The sequence below is a fragment of the Lynx rufus genome, unplaced genomic scaffold (assembly GCF_022079265.1).
Source record: "Lynx rufus isolate CCGP_SWC_20201006 ecotype Redwood Valley unplaced genomic scaffold, mLynRuf1.p SCAF_2, whole genome shotgun sequence".
In the NCBI taxonomy this organism is placed as follows: Eukaryota; Metazoa; Chordata; class Mammalia; order Carnivora; family Felidae; genus Lynx; species Lynx rufus.
This window is the reverse complement of record NW_025814834.1, coordinates 169,213,717-169,229,451: the sequence shown is the minus strand read 5'-3', so window position 1 is coordinate 169,229,451 and position 15,735 is coordinate 169,213,717. Positions and strand designations below refer to the sequence as shown.

Here is a 15,735-nt window from a genome sequence, read left to right as displayed (position 1 = left end):
TGTCAGTGTGAACTGTTTTTGATCCTCTTTTCATTTTCTGTTCTTTTTTTTTTCTGATCCTCTTTTCTGATTGGAATAGAATAGAATAGAATAGAATCATCAAATCAATGTCTACATACTACAGAGCTGAAGCCTTACTGATCTGCTTTACCACCAACATCCTGTTTGGCATAGCAACTGCAATGGTGGCTACTACTTGGTTGAGCTTGCAGAAATCTTTAATCATTGTGCAGGGTCCATTGTGGTTTCTATAGGTGTCAGACTGGTGAAGTGAATGGAAATAAGATAAACACCACCACCCATGCATCCTTTAAATCTTCAATGGTGGTTGCATCAGTGTGGGTTCTTCAAAGTAACAGAACCAATAGGATGTGTGTGTGTGTGTGTGTGTTTTAATAAATAAATTTATTTTTAAAAAATAAAAGCATTTTTTTAAAGATATTCATTTGGCTCATATGATTTGGAGGCTTGACAAGTCCAAAAATCTGATGAGGGAGACCAGATGGCTCAAGTTGTAACTCAAGTCCAAAGGCAGTCTGCTGGTGAACCAAGAAGAGCAGATGTCACAGCTGAAGTCTGAAGACATAATTACCCCTTGTTCAGGGGAGATAAGGTTTTTGTTCTATCTGGGCTCTCAGCTGATTGGGTGAGGCTCACAACAATATGCTTCCCTTAAGTCCACCAGTTTAAATGGAAATTTCATCCAAAAATACCCCCACAGAATTGTCAAAAATAATGTGTAACTGAATATCCAGGTACCCTGGCCTGGCCAAGTTGACACATAAAGTTAACTATCACAACAGAACTAATCTCTGCCATCATTTTTGGGATCCTTATTATTTTTCATTTACTACCATGGCTTGGGAAAGTGGTGGCTTCAGAGGCTTCCTCTTGGCCTTCCCCAATATGACGGTTCTTATCCTACTAACCAGGAGTAGGAGTCAAACTGACATGAATATTAATCCTAATTCTTCACCAGGGGGAATGAAATGACCACTAGTTAGGTTCATGACCCCAGTGGACTCAGGCTACATTTATTAACTGGGTCCCAAAGCCCTTGATGGCCATGATGACACTTGAGGTTTTCAGTTATCAATGTCGGCTCTGGAAGTATGTCAGAAGTGCTCAATAGGTACCATTAACCTCCTTTGTCCAGTGCATAGTCACCTGACTTAATGGCTGAAGATCCCTTTGGGGCAGCACTGGGGAAATCATCACAGTTAATACCTATCCTGGTGTTGTAGGCAGGGGTCCTTCACCGTGGGACACAACCATCTCTCAGTCACTGAATTCTCCATCTGAAAATCATTTCAAAATTGGTGCAGCCACTATGAAAGCAGTATGGAGGATCTTCAAAAAATTAAAAATAATGCTACCATACAATCCAGCAATTGCACTCTGGGAATATATCCATAGGAAATGAAAACACTAACTTGAAAAGATATCTGCACCCCCATGTTCATAGCAGCATTAAATACGATAACCAAGACATGGCAGTGACCTAAATGTCCTTCGATAGGTAAGTGGATGAAGAAGTTGTGGTATTATACACACATATACAACGGACTATTATTCAGCCATAAAAAATGAGGAAGCCCTACCATTTGTGACATCAATGGACCTGGAAGACATCATGCAAAGTGAAATGATACTGTATGATCTCACTTATATGTGGAATGTAAAAAGAAAAACAAACAACCAAACTCATAGAAAAAGAGATCACACTTGTTGGTATCAGAGGTGGAGGGGAGGGGAGGGGCAATTGCAGGAAGTTGATCAAAAGATACAAACTTCCAGTTACAAGATAATGAGCACTGGGGATGTGTTATACAGCATGATGATCATAGCTAAAATTGCTGTAGGATTTATAGGAAAGGATTTATAGGAAAGTTACTCAGAGAATAAATCCTAAGAGTTCTCATCACAAGGAAAAAAATGGTTCCCTTTTTTTCTTTCTTTTTTTTTTTTTGTCTTCTTTATTGTATCCATATGAGAAGATGGACGTCAGCTGAACCTGTTGTGGTAGACATTTCATCATGTATGTAAATCAAACCACCATGCTGTATGCCTTAAACTTACAGGGTGATGTATGTCAATTCTTTCTCAAAGTGGGAAAATGTAGAGTTAAAAAAAGGTGGTCACCTCAAGAGATTAAAAAAATTATATCCATCATTATATCCAAAATTATATCCATTAATAAATTACAGTAATTATTTGAAATTTTGTCTCAGGTCCAAGAGCTGAGAATGAATTTTTATTGGGGCTACTACCCTTATCTTCCTGCTTCTCTGTTCTTGCCTGTTTCTGATTATAGATGTTAAATGGCACTCTCATTGGTTGTCCTTTTACTTTGCCCCTAGGGACACCAGATTCTATTAACCATTTCCACAGCTTTCGATGGGACTTGCTCCTTTGACAGTAGCTATTCCAGTCTTGTTGGTAGTTATAGTGATGGTGCCCCCCTCCCCGACCCTGGCTTCTGATAGTTAAGTTTTATTATGGGGCTTCTATTATATTGTAGTGCTAGCATCCAGGATGGTATGAAGGAGACCAAATCTGTGACAGCTTTATCTCTGGGCCACAAGGAGTGCCACCACAAGACTTCTTACTGGTGCTGGTGCCCCTGTCACCAGTATACAGCTGTGGGGTGTGTGTTCTCCAGACCCTGCTGTGGAACATAATCTGGTGGACCCTCTGATCTCACAGTATGCAGCTGTTATAACGGACTCCTTCCTGTAGCCCATTTATTCCTTCCTCTTCCATCTGCCATGGCAACACAGGCAGTTCAACTTCAGCCTGAGTTATCAGCTTTTCTAGGTTTCTAAGAGCCACCCTACAGGGAGTTTGCCCCATCCTATGAGGTAGGGGGTAGTCCTTGTGATGGTGCTAAATCCCACTTTCCAAGAAAGTGCTCAAACTGGCCCTCTCTCTCTGTCTCTCACATTGCCTTTTCCTGTTTCATGCTTTCTCGGTTTCTCATTATCCCTCTGCAGGGTATCAACAGAACTTCGAGATAACCAGCCAACACCGCCACACTTGTAGACATTATTCTCCCCATATCTTTCAAATGCCTGAATCATCACGCTAGCAAAGCTGTCCCCTTCTACCAGGATGCATTCCCAAGTCACCAGCAGTGGAATGTTCAGCAATCATGGGGCTTCCTTGTGCCAGGAACTCTCTTCCCCACACTGCACTCACAATGAAGTCCTACTGGCTGGCCAAGCATGAGTGAACAATCCCTAAAACCTAATTTTACCACCTGCTTTCTTGGACTGTTTTTTACCAACTGTGTCACTTGGGTCCTCTGGGTAGTATACACCAAACCAAAATTAGGTGTGCAAAAGATGTATTGAGAAAACACCTGTGAAGGATAAAGGGGAGGGGAGCGAGAGTAGGTGGGGAGGGCCTTCAAACCACAGAGCAGGTCTGACACCTGTGAAAGGAGACAAGCTCAGGTAGGAAAAGCCCTGGGGCCACAGTGTACTTTGGAGAAAGTCTGGCCAGGCAACTGAGGAGTCTCCAAACAAAGATTACCCACTAGAGCAATCTTCTGTCAGGCAGAAATGGCCCAGCTCTAGTACTGCACTGTGTTAAGTTATTGGCTGGAAGTTTCCTGCAGGGAGAATGCCCTCAGTATGAATGTTGCAGACCTGGAGGTACAGCAACTGACTGGACGTTGTTGGCCAATTCCACTTCTTTTTTGTTTTGTTTTGTTTTGTTTTATTTAAGTTTATTTAATTTGAGGGAGAGAGAGTGGGGGAGGAGCAGAGAGAGAGAGAGAGAGAGAGAGAGAGAGAGAATCCCAAGCAGGCTTTGCACTGTCAGTGCAGAGCCTGACTTGGGGCTTGAACTCACGAACTGTGAGATCATGACCTGAGCCGAAATCAAGAGTTGGACCTCCAACCGACTGAGCCACCCAGGTGCTCCCCACTTCATACGCTTCTTGAAGGAAGAGCTGAGTGGAACAGCTCCACAATCAAGTCTAACTGATGTTGAGCAGGAGGGAAAGAAGCCACCACCAGGAGGCCAGGTGGAAAATGGAATGATAGCCAGCCAAGGAGCTTTGTGGATGAGCATGGCCACGTGCAAATTTTTATTTACATGTATATGCATTGGATGGACTGGTTTACTGTTACAACAGGGCATAAATGGGCCTGTGAATAAATGGCTGGCAGTAAGAAATGAAAATTGACAAGGAAGGAGGCAAAAAAAATTGATAACACTTGGAAACAAGAATTAAGAAGGCATAACTTCATGGAGCCATTTAATGTAGGTGAAAATCATCCTATAATCCTCACTATACCCAGAGAGCAATCACTCTATTTATTATTGGAAGCATCACAGGAAGGATAGTCAAGCTGGGTATCATCTGTCCTATGAAGTAAATATGTACTCCTTTGTATAGGCACTTTCAAAAAATGTTCAACAAAATGATTTTTTGAATGTCAGTTGCTTAAATGGTAACTCCATTCTACACAAAAAGTTTACGACTTAAAAAGATTGATTTCCCTGCTAGATCGCTGGGTTATACTTTATTATCTTTCAAATATCCATGCCACCTGTTTTATGGATTTTTAAATAACTTTATAGCTACCATTTTTAAAAATCACATTTTTTTTTAAATTTTTTTTTTAACGTTTATTTATTTTTGAGACAGAGAGAGGCAGAGCATGAACGGGGGAGGGGCAGAGAGAGAGGGAGACACAGAATCGGAAGCGGGCTCCAGGCTCTGGGCCATCATCAGCCCAGAGCCCGACGTGGGGCTCGAACTCACGGACCGTGAGATCGTGACCTGAGCTGAAGTCGGACGCTTAACCGACTGAGCCACCCAGGCGCCCCAAAAATCACATTTTTGATAGAAAGCACATTAGAAAGTGATAGAAAGGCTTCTGTAATTCAGGGTGTGAAAAGAATTCAAATTTCAATGGCAAAATGTAAAATTCTTTTTGTATTATTTAACACAATGCAAGCTTCAAGGGAAATGTTTGTAGTTTACGTATTTACAACTTTCAAAATATCTTTCATAACCTTGGAAATAAAAATAAATATAAAGTTAATGCTTATAAATATTTTAAAGACATGGTTAGATTATAACAAAAGCAGAATCTATAAATGATACGTCATGGTGGCTGAAATGAAACTCAGAAAAATCATTTGTATTAATTTCATTTAATCATAGGTACTCACAAGCACTGTCCTTTACAGCATAAAGTTAGATGTGAGACTATTACTTGCCATTAAATTTTAAGCAACAAAAGCATTTATCTCACTGTTACCATGGGCACCAGGGTATCTGATTCAGCATCAACTGATTCATGTTACTCATCATTCTTACCACTACATTCTTACCACTATTATATATTTATATGGAATTAATAATATTTATAATACTACGCCTATAATTACTACATTAGTACTTTCACATTCCTCTTCATGGTTAACTACAATAAGAAAAACAGGGAATCTGGGGGCACCAGGGTGGCTTGGTCAGTTAAGCATTCAACTTCAGCTCAGGTCATAATCTCACAGTTGGTGGGTTTGAGCCCTGCTTCAATCCTCTGTCTCCCTCTCCTTCTGCACTCTCCCAAAAGTAAATAAACATTAAAAAAAATTAAAACAATATAAAGAAAAGCAGGGAATTTGATGACAGACCTGGGTTTGAGTTCTAAATCTGCCTCACGTTAGTTGGATGACTACTCTTCATTATGTTAGTTGCCTAACGTGTAACATGGGGATAATAGTACCCACTTCAGGTGGTGATTGTGAGAATTCAGTATATGTAAATCACCTCTGTGGACCACAGTTTTTAATTTTCTGCTAAATCTCCTTAGTATTAGAGGCTGATCTTCTTTCTGCTTCACGGAGAAAATTAGAATCTCACCAGTTCTTTTTCATAGATTTGTTTCTTGTCCCTTTACCACTTTCTTGAAGTTGCTCCCATTCAAAGACACCAGGAGCTTCCCAGCTGCCAAATCCAATTACCTCCATTTCAGTCCTCATTCTGTTTGCCCTCTCTGCTGCATTAGCAAGTCGACCACTCTCCTTCTGGAAACATTTCGCTTTCTTGCCGTCTCTGAAGCCACTCTTTCTAGTTCACTTCCAGTCTTTTTTTTCTTTCTTTCTGATTTTGGGGTTCTTCTATAGCTGGTATATCATGGAATGCAAGGTCACTAGCAGAAAGCAGTGGTGAGTTGGTTCAGCTTGTGAGTCGAGAAGGAAGCCAAGAAAAAAAACCAAGGCCAATACTGTGGAGACGCAGAAGCCAAGGAGGGGATGTGCCAGAAGCTGTAACCGACCTAGAGCCAAGAATCAGGAGCTAGAGATCGCCACTAAGGTAACTGCAGATAAGAAAACCGGAGAAATACCTAATGTGATACAACCATGTTTGCTGGACATCTTTCTCATTTTTACCTGGCACTATTTTAACAGGCAGGGCACATAAATAGTCTAAGCAGCATCTTAACAGGACTGCCTAGTACCTTCCACTTCCTTTCCTTTCGGGCTTTTCGATGTTGTCCCTCAAGTACTATTTCTTGGACTTCTCTTTCAATACACACTCAGCCTGGAGGATGTCATCCAGTCTCATTTTAACTACCTGGCTCTCTTACAAGTTTTAGACCTTCTAATGGGTATATTTATCTAGATGTCCCACAGTATTTGAAGCTTAGATGCCTATATTGAGCTTGGTATCTTCTTAAATTGTTCCCTTCTTCATTTGCGGCATCACCCCCATCCAATCTCTCCTATTAGAAACCACGATGTCTTCCTTAAGTTCTTTCTCTTTGCTGACGTCTAGTAAGTTAGCACGACTTCTAAAAATAATGAGAATTTACTACGACTACTCTATTACTACTCCTCCTGCTGCTATTGCTCCTGCCTTTTTATCTTGCCCTTGAGCTAAGCACTCTGCTAAGCCCTTTATATACATTACCTCATCTAATCCTCATAATAGCCTTTAATAATAGCCTGTGTGTGCTGTTATTATCTCTGTTTTAGAGATGAAAAGTCTGACGTTCGGTGTATTTGAATTATTCTCTCATTTTAAATAGCTTGCTCCAGTTACACAGAATTGAATTCCAGGTATTTTAACTCCAGATCCTGCTTTCTCCATCACTATATTCTGCTTGTACTTTGCTCTCTTGTGTTTCTCTCAAAAAAGTCTCACAAATCTAGCCCCTCCTTCAGCTACAGTTACACAAGTTCCCATACCTGAGCTCCAAAAGCAGATGGATTTGCATTGGAATCCTGGGGCCCCTACCTGCTGTGTGACTTTGGACAAGTTACCTTCTGTGACTTCCTCATTGGTAAATAGGTATGTACTAGCTACATTACAGGTTGATTCTAGGGTTTAAAATTAAATAATACAAAGAAAAAATAAAGAATACAGCATAGGTAACCTATGTAAAGCTCTGTACATTTAATACATATAAGTTACATGATGCTTAATTCATCTGTTACTGTTACTATTCTACTCTGGTATAAACCCATAACTGTCTTTACTTTGTTTCAAAAGATTTCTAACTGGTCTCCCTAGCATAAGACCTGCTAAATTCATTCTCTCAGTTGCTATCAGAATTATTTTTCTTAAAGCTGTATCTGATCATATCATTCCCCTAAGGAGCCTCTACGAGTTTTTTGCTTTTCTCTACGAGTTTGCCTTTTGTGCCATACTGAAGCATTGAAATCAAATTCTTAAAATGGAATGACACCTGCTATCATTCTCATTTATTTTCTGCTACTCTCCCAAAAGTAACACAGCCTTCATTAACACCAAACTTATTGTTTCATGTTTATGCCAGTCCCTTTGATGCTTTTGGGTCTCTCTCTGTTCCCTGTTTCAGTACTTACCTTTTGTCATCTGGAAAACTCTTTCTTGTCCTTCAAGACCCAGTTCCTCATGATACCTTCCCCTAAGTCAAAATCAAACACCCCTCTGTGCTAATAAGAGTACTTTAGTCATAGTATTTATCATGCCAAATTTGCAGTTACTGAATTGCAATTACTTTCCCTAGAGAAAAGACCATTTCCAGATAAAAATCCATCAAATTTGGTGTGTTTGTACAGTATCTGGTCATTGTAGGCAATCACTATATGTTTTTGAATGAATAAATGACAAAAATTTCTTATTAAGTTTACAAGGTCTTTTCTCATGCTTTTTTTCATCGCATTAGCATAATATATAAGCATAAGATTGGATACAAGAGGCTATATTATCAATAGTGACTTATTAAACTTCACCAACATTTTGCCCAATTGCAGCGCTTTAAAAATATACAAAAATAGGGGCGCCTGGGTGGCTCAGTCAGTTGAACTTTCAGCTCTTGATTTTGGCTCAGGTTATGATCCTAGGGTCTGGGATGGAGCCCTGCATTCAGCTCCCTGCTGAGTGTGGAGCCGGCTTAAGATTCTCTCTCTGTCTTCCTCTGCCCCTCTCCCCTGCTCGTGCGTGCGCTCTCTCTCTCTCTCTCTCTCAAAATAAAACAAATCTTTAAAAACATATACATACAGGGGCGCCTGGGTGGCTCAGTCGGTTGAGCATCCAACTTCGGCTCAGGTCACGATCTTGCGGTCCGTGAGTTCGAGCCCCGCGTCGGGCTCTGGGCTGATGGCTCAGAGCCTGGAGCCTGTTTCCGTTTCTGTGTCTCCCTCTCTCTCTGCCCCTCCCCTGTTCATGCTCTGTCTCTCTCTGTCTCAAAAATAAATAAAATGTTTAAAAAAAATTTAAAAAAATATACACACAAAAATAACCTCCAAAAGGTTTAAAAATAAAGGCAAAACTGAGCACTGCTCATGTTTTAAGAACAAAGTAATTATACAGATCATGATAATTACCTATGGCTATTGGTAAATACATTGCAGCTTGATAATTATACTCCACTTCAGGTTCAGATTAGAATGTTCCTCTAATTTGCCACAGAAGCTACTATTTAAAGAAGCTAAAACCTGGAAATGAGAGGAACTCTTTGAATTGTAGTAGCATTTCCAAGTCTTTGCAGTTTCCATCCACTTCTCTCATGTGGCAATAATAATCAATTCAGTTAAATAATTTAAAATCAGTAAGTTCTGTTATTTCCCTGAATTCCTTGGAAACAGTTGAGCCAAAGTAATGAGGAAAATCATTGATCTGAAAACTAGAGCAGTGTTCATCAAAATGTGAGTAATGACTCATTAGCGGCACATGAAATCAATTTAGTGTGCCACCCCAGCAATTAAAAAAAATGAACAAAATAGAAAATGCTATAGCGTGCTGCATCAGGTTATTTATGTTATTACGTATGTTATTACGTTAAATCTTTGTTACAGTTATACGTGTGTGTGTGTGTGTGTGTGTGTGTACTGGGTTGTGATGTAAAATGTAATTCCCACTATGGTATTTATTTCCCACTGGACTGGGAAGTAGTTTGAAAGTTACCACCCTATAGGACACAGCAATATTGTTCAAGGAACGGGATCATAGCCAAGTACCCACTTAATAAAATTGGTTTAAACTTGATAACATTGTAATCATGCCCCACTTCGGGCCCAAATTCTAATTACATAATCATAATTCCAAAAGCATAATCAATACCTGATTCATTCACCAGACTTGGCTTCAAATAACATTTAATTATGTTTACTACCACGGAAACTATGCCAAAAAATTTGCCATAGATTCTGAAGGCAATACCAAAGAAGCAGTTTGAAAAATATTTTCAGCAAAAGCAACATCACTAAAATTAGACTCGGAGCACTATTTTCCAGGGCTACTTCGGAAGTTTCTGTTTGCATGTGTATCGCATTTAATTATAATTATTGTATAATTTTCTTCTAATGAGACTGAGTCCCTATCACACAGAAAACTTATTTTACTATTTCTGTATCCTAGTACCTGTGTATAGGTGTGTATTCTAGAACATAAGAGACATTTAATACATGTTAGGAAGACAGTACTCATTTGGATAAATGCATGTTCTGAAACTTAAATGAGTGACTCAAGGTCAGAGCACATGCTAAGGCTATTCATGCTTATTGCCCACTTTAAATACTTCTCAGGGCACCTGGGTGGCTCAGTCGGTTAAGTGTCTGACTTCCACTCAGGTAATGATCTCACAGTACGTGAGGTCAAGCCCTGCATGGGGCTCTGTGCTGACAGCTCAGAGCCTGGAGCCTGCTTTGGATTTTGTGTCTCCCTGTCTCTCTAACGCTCCTCCCCCCTCTCTCTCAAAAATAAAATAAACATTAAAAATTAAAATATACATATGTATACTTCTAGTCTCTCAACCTACAAAATAGGGCTTTATTGGAACTTAAAATTCATAACTTTTTATTTATTTTTTTTTGCACTGTGTTTTTTTTTTATTTTTATTTTTTTTCAATATAATTCATAACTTTTTAAATCAAGGGAATAAAATTGAAAACAAAATGAGATATTGTTCTGATATCAAATTATCCTGAACGCAAGTAGGGAAATGAGCACTCTCAGGCAATGTGTGTGGTAGGGAAAACTGAAGAAGGTAGCTGGGAAATACATATCAAAAATCTTTAAACATACTTATTCTATGATGAAGAAATTTTGCTTCTAGTTCTTTTTCTGCGGCAAATTAAGAATCTGCAAATACAGATGCAAGGATGTTAATCTCAAGGCTTTTGACAATAGATAAAGATGTCTAATATTAAGAGATTAGGGGCATAAATTATGGTGATTCTCATAATAGAACAATATGTAGTCATGAAAATAATGATGTTCAATTATATTGGCATAGAAGAAGGCTCAGAAAAATATACTATGAAAAAAACAGGTAACAAAGCTATAAACTGTAGAGTATCATTTTAAACATTTATTTTTTTAAGTGTATTTATTTATTTTGAGGGAGAGCACAATTCGGGGAGGGGCAGAGAGAAGGAGAGAGAGAGAATACCAAGCAGGCTCTGCCCTGTCAGCCTGATGCGGGGCTCCAACCCATGAACCAGGAGATTGTGACCTGAGCGGAAGTCAGAGGCTTAACTGACTAAGCCACCCAGGCACCCTCATTTTAAACATTTATGAGGTGAAGTTCACATATCATAATTAAACGTTTTTTTTTTTTTAATTTTTTTTTTCAACGTTTATTTATTTTTGGGACAGAGAGAGACAGAGCATGAATGGGGGAGGGGCAGAGAGAGAGGGAGACACAGAACTGGAAACAGGCTCCAGGCTCTGAGCCATCAGCCCAGAGCCCGACGCGGGGCTCGAACTCACGGACCGCGAGATCGTGACCTGGCTGAAGTCGGACGCTTAACCGACTGCGCCACCCAGGCGCCCCAATAATTAAACGTTTTACAGTGAACATTTCAGTGGCTGTTTAGTACCTTCACGTTATTGGCCAACAACCACCTCTGTCTAGTTCCAAAACATTTTCATCACCCCAAAAGGAAATCAGTACCCATTAAGCAATCCTCCCTTCCTCAATCTCTGGTAATCACTAATCTGCATTCTGTCTTCTATTGATTTCTTTATTCTGGATATTTCATATACATGGATCATACACATGTGACCCTTTGTTGCTTCACTTAGCTTAATGTTCTGTCTTGTAGCAGTACTATTCCTTTTTACGGCTGAATAATATTCCACTGCATTTACATACAATTGGTTTTTCTGTTCGTGGGTGATGCACATTTGGGTTGTGGGAAGAGTTTTGCTATGAACATGGGTTTACTGCAGAATCATTTCAATGATCTAACTACTATTGGTAGAGAATAAATTCAGGAATACTAAGGGCCATTATTTTGGGATTACAGGGGAATCTTTTTATATTATTAAGAGCATTGGGCTTTAGAATTAAGCAGACCAGACTCCCATTTCTTCATGTGTAAAGTGGGGAAAATAGAACCTTAAACACAACTGCGTTATCATAAAGTTTAGTCGAAATATACGTAAAGCACTTAGAACTATGTGGAGGTGCAGTGTAAGTACTGAATGCATAGTATTTTTTAATCCTTTGTTTTTACTTTTCGGTTACCTTCATCTAAAATATTTTCCCCTATCGGAATAATACTGGTGTTAAACAGGGTTTATGTGTTTTACAAATAAATTTGCATGCTACACACTTAGATGCGTAGTCCTCTCTGCTGATACTCATTTGGGCTGGCGCCAAAGGGTGCTGATGGTTTGATCTGATAACATCACTTTGGCCTAATCTAGTTCTACAATGTCACTCTCCCAGTTTCAATTAGGGTATTCTCCAACCCCCTGCCGTAACTCCTCTTCCATGTTAATCTTTGTTTCAGGATCGCTTTATAATGTTGTATGTGCAACCATCCAGGCTTTTTACATTTTAGTAGTTTCCGACAGGGACGGGTGAGGAGCACAGGCTTTCTCGTGCACAGCTAGCAAAATACTTTGCTATCCGATTTTTCCAAATACATAACATTTCCTCCAGAATATCTTTGTCCTACCTAGAAAATCTCAAATTTTATTTTTCATCGTAAACTCAAACTTCTTTGCCACATATGCACATCTTGAGCACAAAAGGTTAAGGTCCGGGAGCCTGCAGGGCACCTCCCCGGGTTTGGGGAGCCCGAACCGGCGTCTGCAGCCCCCGAGCCGCCCCAGCGCGGGAGTTTCGAGGAGAGCCCGGGGCAGCTGGGTGTCACGTGGAGGGGCCGCGCAGGGTTCGAGCCGCCACCCGGGGAAGCTGCCGCTAAGGGGCCGCATCCCCAGAGCCCAAGCACTGGCGTTCACTACGGCCTCGCGAGGAGGGGAGCCCGCCCGCCCACTCGCGGCCGCACAGGTGTCCGGGTGGCGGCTCCCAGGCCCCCACCCGCGCGCAGGGCTGGCGGGCGGGCGGGCGAGAGGGATGGGCGCCGCCCGTGCGCGGGGGCTGGGGGCCGAGGGGGAGGTTCCCGCGAGGTGGTTCTCGGGCTCCTCCTCGGCGCTCAGGTTTCCTCTCCCGCCCGCCGGCTGCTGGCTGCGGCGCCGCCTCCCTCCCCCTCGCGGCCGGGCCCACTCTGCGGCCTCTGCCCGCCTCGCCCCCGCCCGGGCCTCCTCCCGCTTTCTCTCTCCGCTTCCCCTCGAGCCTCCGGAGGAGCCCGCAGCCGCGGGGCGCCCGGGAAGATGGCGGCGGCGGGAGGCGGCAGCGGCGAGGGGGGCGCGGGCCTGGGCGGCGCGGCGGGGTCGGGGTCGGGGCCGGGACCCTCCGCCGGCGCCAGCGAGGACCCTGCCCGGGGCCCCGCGCCCAGCGCGCTGCACCCCGAGGAGGTCGCCGCGCGGCTGCAGCGGATGCGCCGGGAGCTGAGCAACCGCAGGAAAATCCTGGTGAAAAACCTGCCCCAGGACAGCAGCTGCCAGGTACGAGGATAGGACATTGAGGCGGCCCGTCCCGGGGACATCGGGGCAGGGCTTCCGAGGGAAGCTGCGCGGGGGTGTCGGAGCTGGTGCCCGGCGCCTGAACGGTGGAGGGAAGGAGGGCGTCGCTGCAGAGTTAGAACCGTCTGTGGATTTTGCAAAGCCCCCAGGCTTCCGAGCTGCGGCCCCCAGGCCGGGTGGCACATTAGGAAACTGAGGCTCCGAGAGGCGAATCGGCTGGTCCAAGGTCACGGGAATCGGGGGCGGCTGCCCTCAGTCCGCCCCGCTCTTTCCTTCCCCTGTGGCCCTTGGGTGAGTGTGGGAGGAGAGAAGTCGGGGAAAGAGTAGGCGAAAGGAAGTGAAGGAGAGTGGAAGTGAGCCGAGGAGCACAGTTGTGGGGGGCTAAGTTTTCGGGGCCACCTTGGGAGGGGCAGAGGGCTCCCCCCTGGGGTCCTCCGGCCTTGGGTGTGACGTGGGGGGCGGGGTCACGGGAGAGCTCAAAGTGAGTTTTGCTGTTGCAGAAGCACTTGCCCAAGTTTGTATGAAAGAACTCTGCCTCCGTCCCCGCCCCCCCCCCCCCCCCCGGTTTACCAAGGCCCCGGAATGGAGAGGTTATCGCTGCGCTTTGGGGAACCTTGCGGCCACCTTCTGTCATGCCAAGTACTGGAGGATTTGTTACTCAGTGACTCTGAGGAGGCTTAAAGATAGGCTACTTTGTGTCTTTGATCCAGATTAACTGTTGCTTTAAGATCAGAAACTGCATCTTTTTACCCCCTCCCCCCCCTTATTGCCAAAGTCTACATCCTCGTTGTAGAAAAGGGAAAAAATACAGAAAAGCGCAAAGAGGGGAAATAGAAATCACCTGTGCTTTTTCTCCTTAATTGAACTATAGTTAACACAATGGTTATATTAGTTTCAGGTGTACAACATAGTGATTGGACATTTCTGTACAATAGGTATTGCTCACTACAGTGTTACCATCTGTCACCATACAAAGTTATTACAGTGTTCTGGACTGGTTTCCCGATACAGCTCTTCTCCTGCCCGTGAGGTACTTCTAACTGGAAGTTTGTACCTCTTAATCTCCTTCACCTGTTTCACCCATCCCCTCCCCCCCCCCGCCTTGTTCCTTCTGGCAACCACCAAGTTCTGTGTGTCTATGAGTCTGTTTCTGTTTTGTTCTTTTGTTTTTTAGATACCACATATAAGTGAAATCACATGGCATTTGTCTTTCTCAGTCTGACTTATTTGACTTAGCATAATAATACCCTGCAGGTCCATCCATGTTGTCACCAGTGGCAAGGAAAAATTTACGTATTTCTGATATTTAAAGACAGCCATTGTTAACGTAAGGTACTATTCTTCTTCCTTTCCCTATGTCTATGTATACATATGTATTTTTGTTTTACCAAAAAAAAAAAAAAAAAGCCATGTCTGATTCTTCAGTGTTTCTTAATTGTCTAGATGTTTGTGTATATTTCATATATAGCTTGAATTTATATATTTCGTGTGGATGGAGAAGGGTAGGCTGTCCTGGTGGTGGCAGATTTGGGTAGATTTATGTAGTTCCTTCTATAAGGGGATACCGGGAATTGTAACTGGGCTGGCGATTGATGATTGCAGTAAGACCCGTAAAATAATGAGAGCAGTGCCTCACTATTTTGTAAACAGACCTTACATAGCCATTCACAATAAATGAGAGCATATAACCTTATAATCCATATGCATGAGGGGCCATTTTGTTTCAAAACGCAATGTAAAAAGACTCTGTCAATACGATATAGCTCATCCCTCCTTCAGCTCTTTCCATCATTGTCCACTTCCCATATGTCAGGTAAGATTTTGTGATGCTACCTGTAAGAACACCTGCAATAGGCTGATTTCATAGAAGCAAATTTCCCCTACCCGTGCAAATAGAAGACAGCAAGGGGCTCAGTAAGAGGGAGGCCTGGAAGAAGCAGGTGGTATTAAAAAAAAGTTGAAGGAATAGCAGCTCTGTGTGTAATCTAGGAAAAGGGAGATGGAGAAGTGTCTTAATTTTCTTTTGTTACCACATTCCCTTGCATTCTAAAAATATTTAGACACAAAAGTCTGGACAGTTTGCTCTATTCTTGTTTTTCTTTTGGTATCTCTCATTTCCCTTATTAAGAGCCATGAAAATAAATAAATAAAAGGGTCCAAACATGGGAACCGTTTTAATTGGTATTAGTGATGAATGGAGGTTTTTTGAGAATTCTACTGATTTGTATTTTTGAGGTATTCTTTCTCTGTTATGACTTTATCTTTAGCCTAAGTTTTGGAATTTTCTGTAAAGTAGTAAGTATAAACTATTGAATAAAATTGGAGTAAGATCTAGATGAGTTAAGATACTTGCTGTCAAGTATCTTAAAGTTTTACGTTAAATACTTATGCCACATATTTTGAGAATTGAA

The 15,735-nt window shown here is 42.3% G+C and overlaps 1 protein-coding gene across 1 annotated transcript in view; it reads left to right on the top strand.

Annotated features, from left to right (window-relative positions):
• Positions 1-13,072: 13,072 nt before the first annotated feature.
• Positions 13,073-15,735, top strand: part of RAVER2 (ribonucleoprotein, PTB binding 2) — a 92,678-nt gene continuing 90,015 nt past the window's right edge. Inside the window, exon 1 of the mRNA XM_047084250.1 lies at positions 13,073-13,306. Coding sequence (XP_046940206.1) covers positions 13,073-13,306 — 234 coding nt within the window. The remainder of the gene's footprint in view (positions 13,307-15,735) is intronic.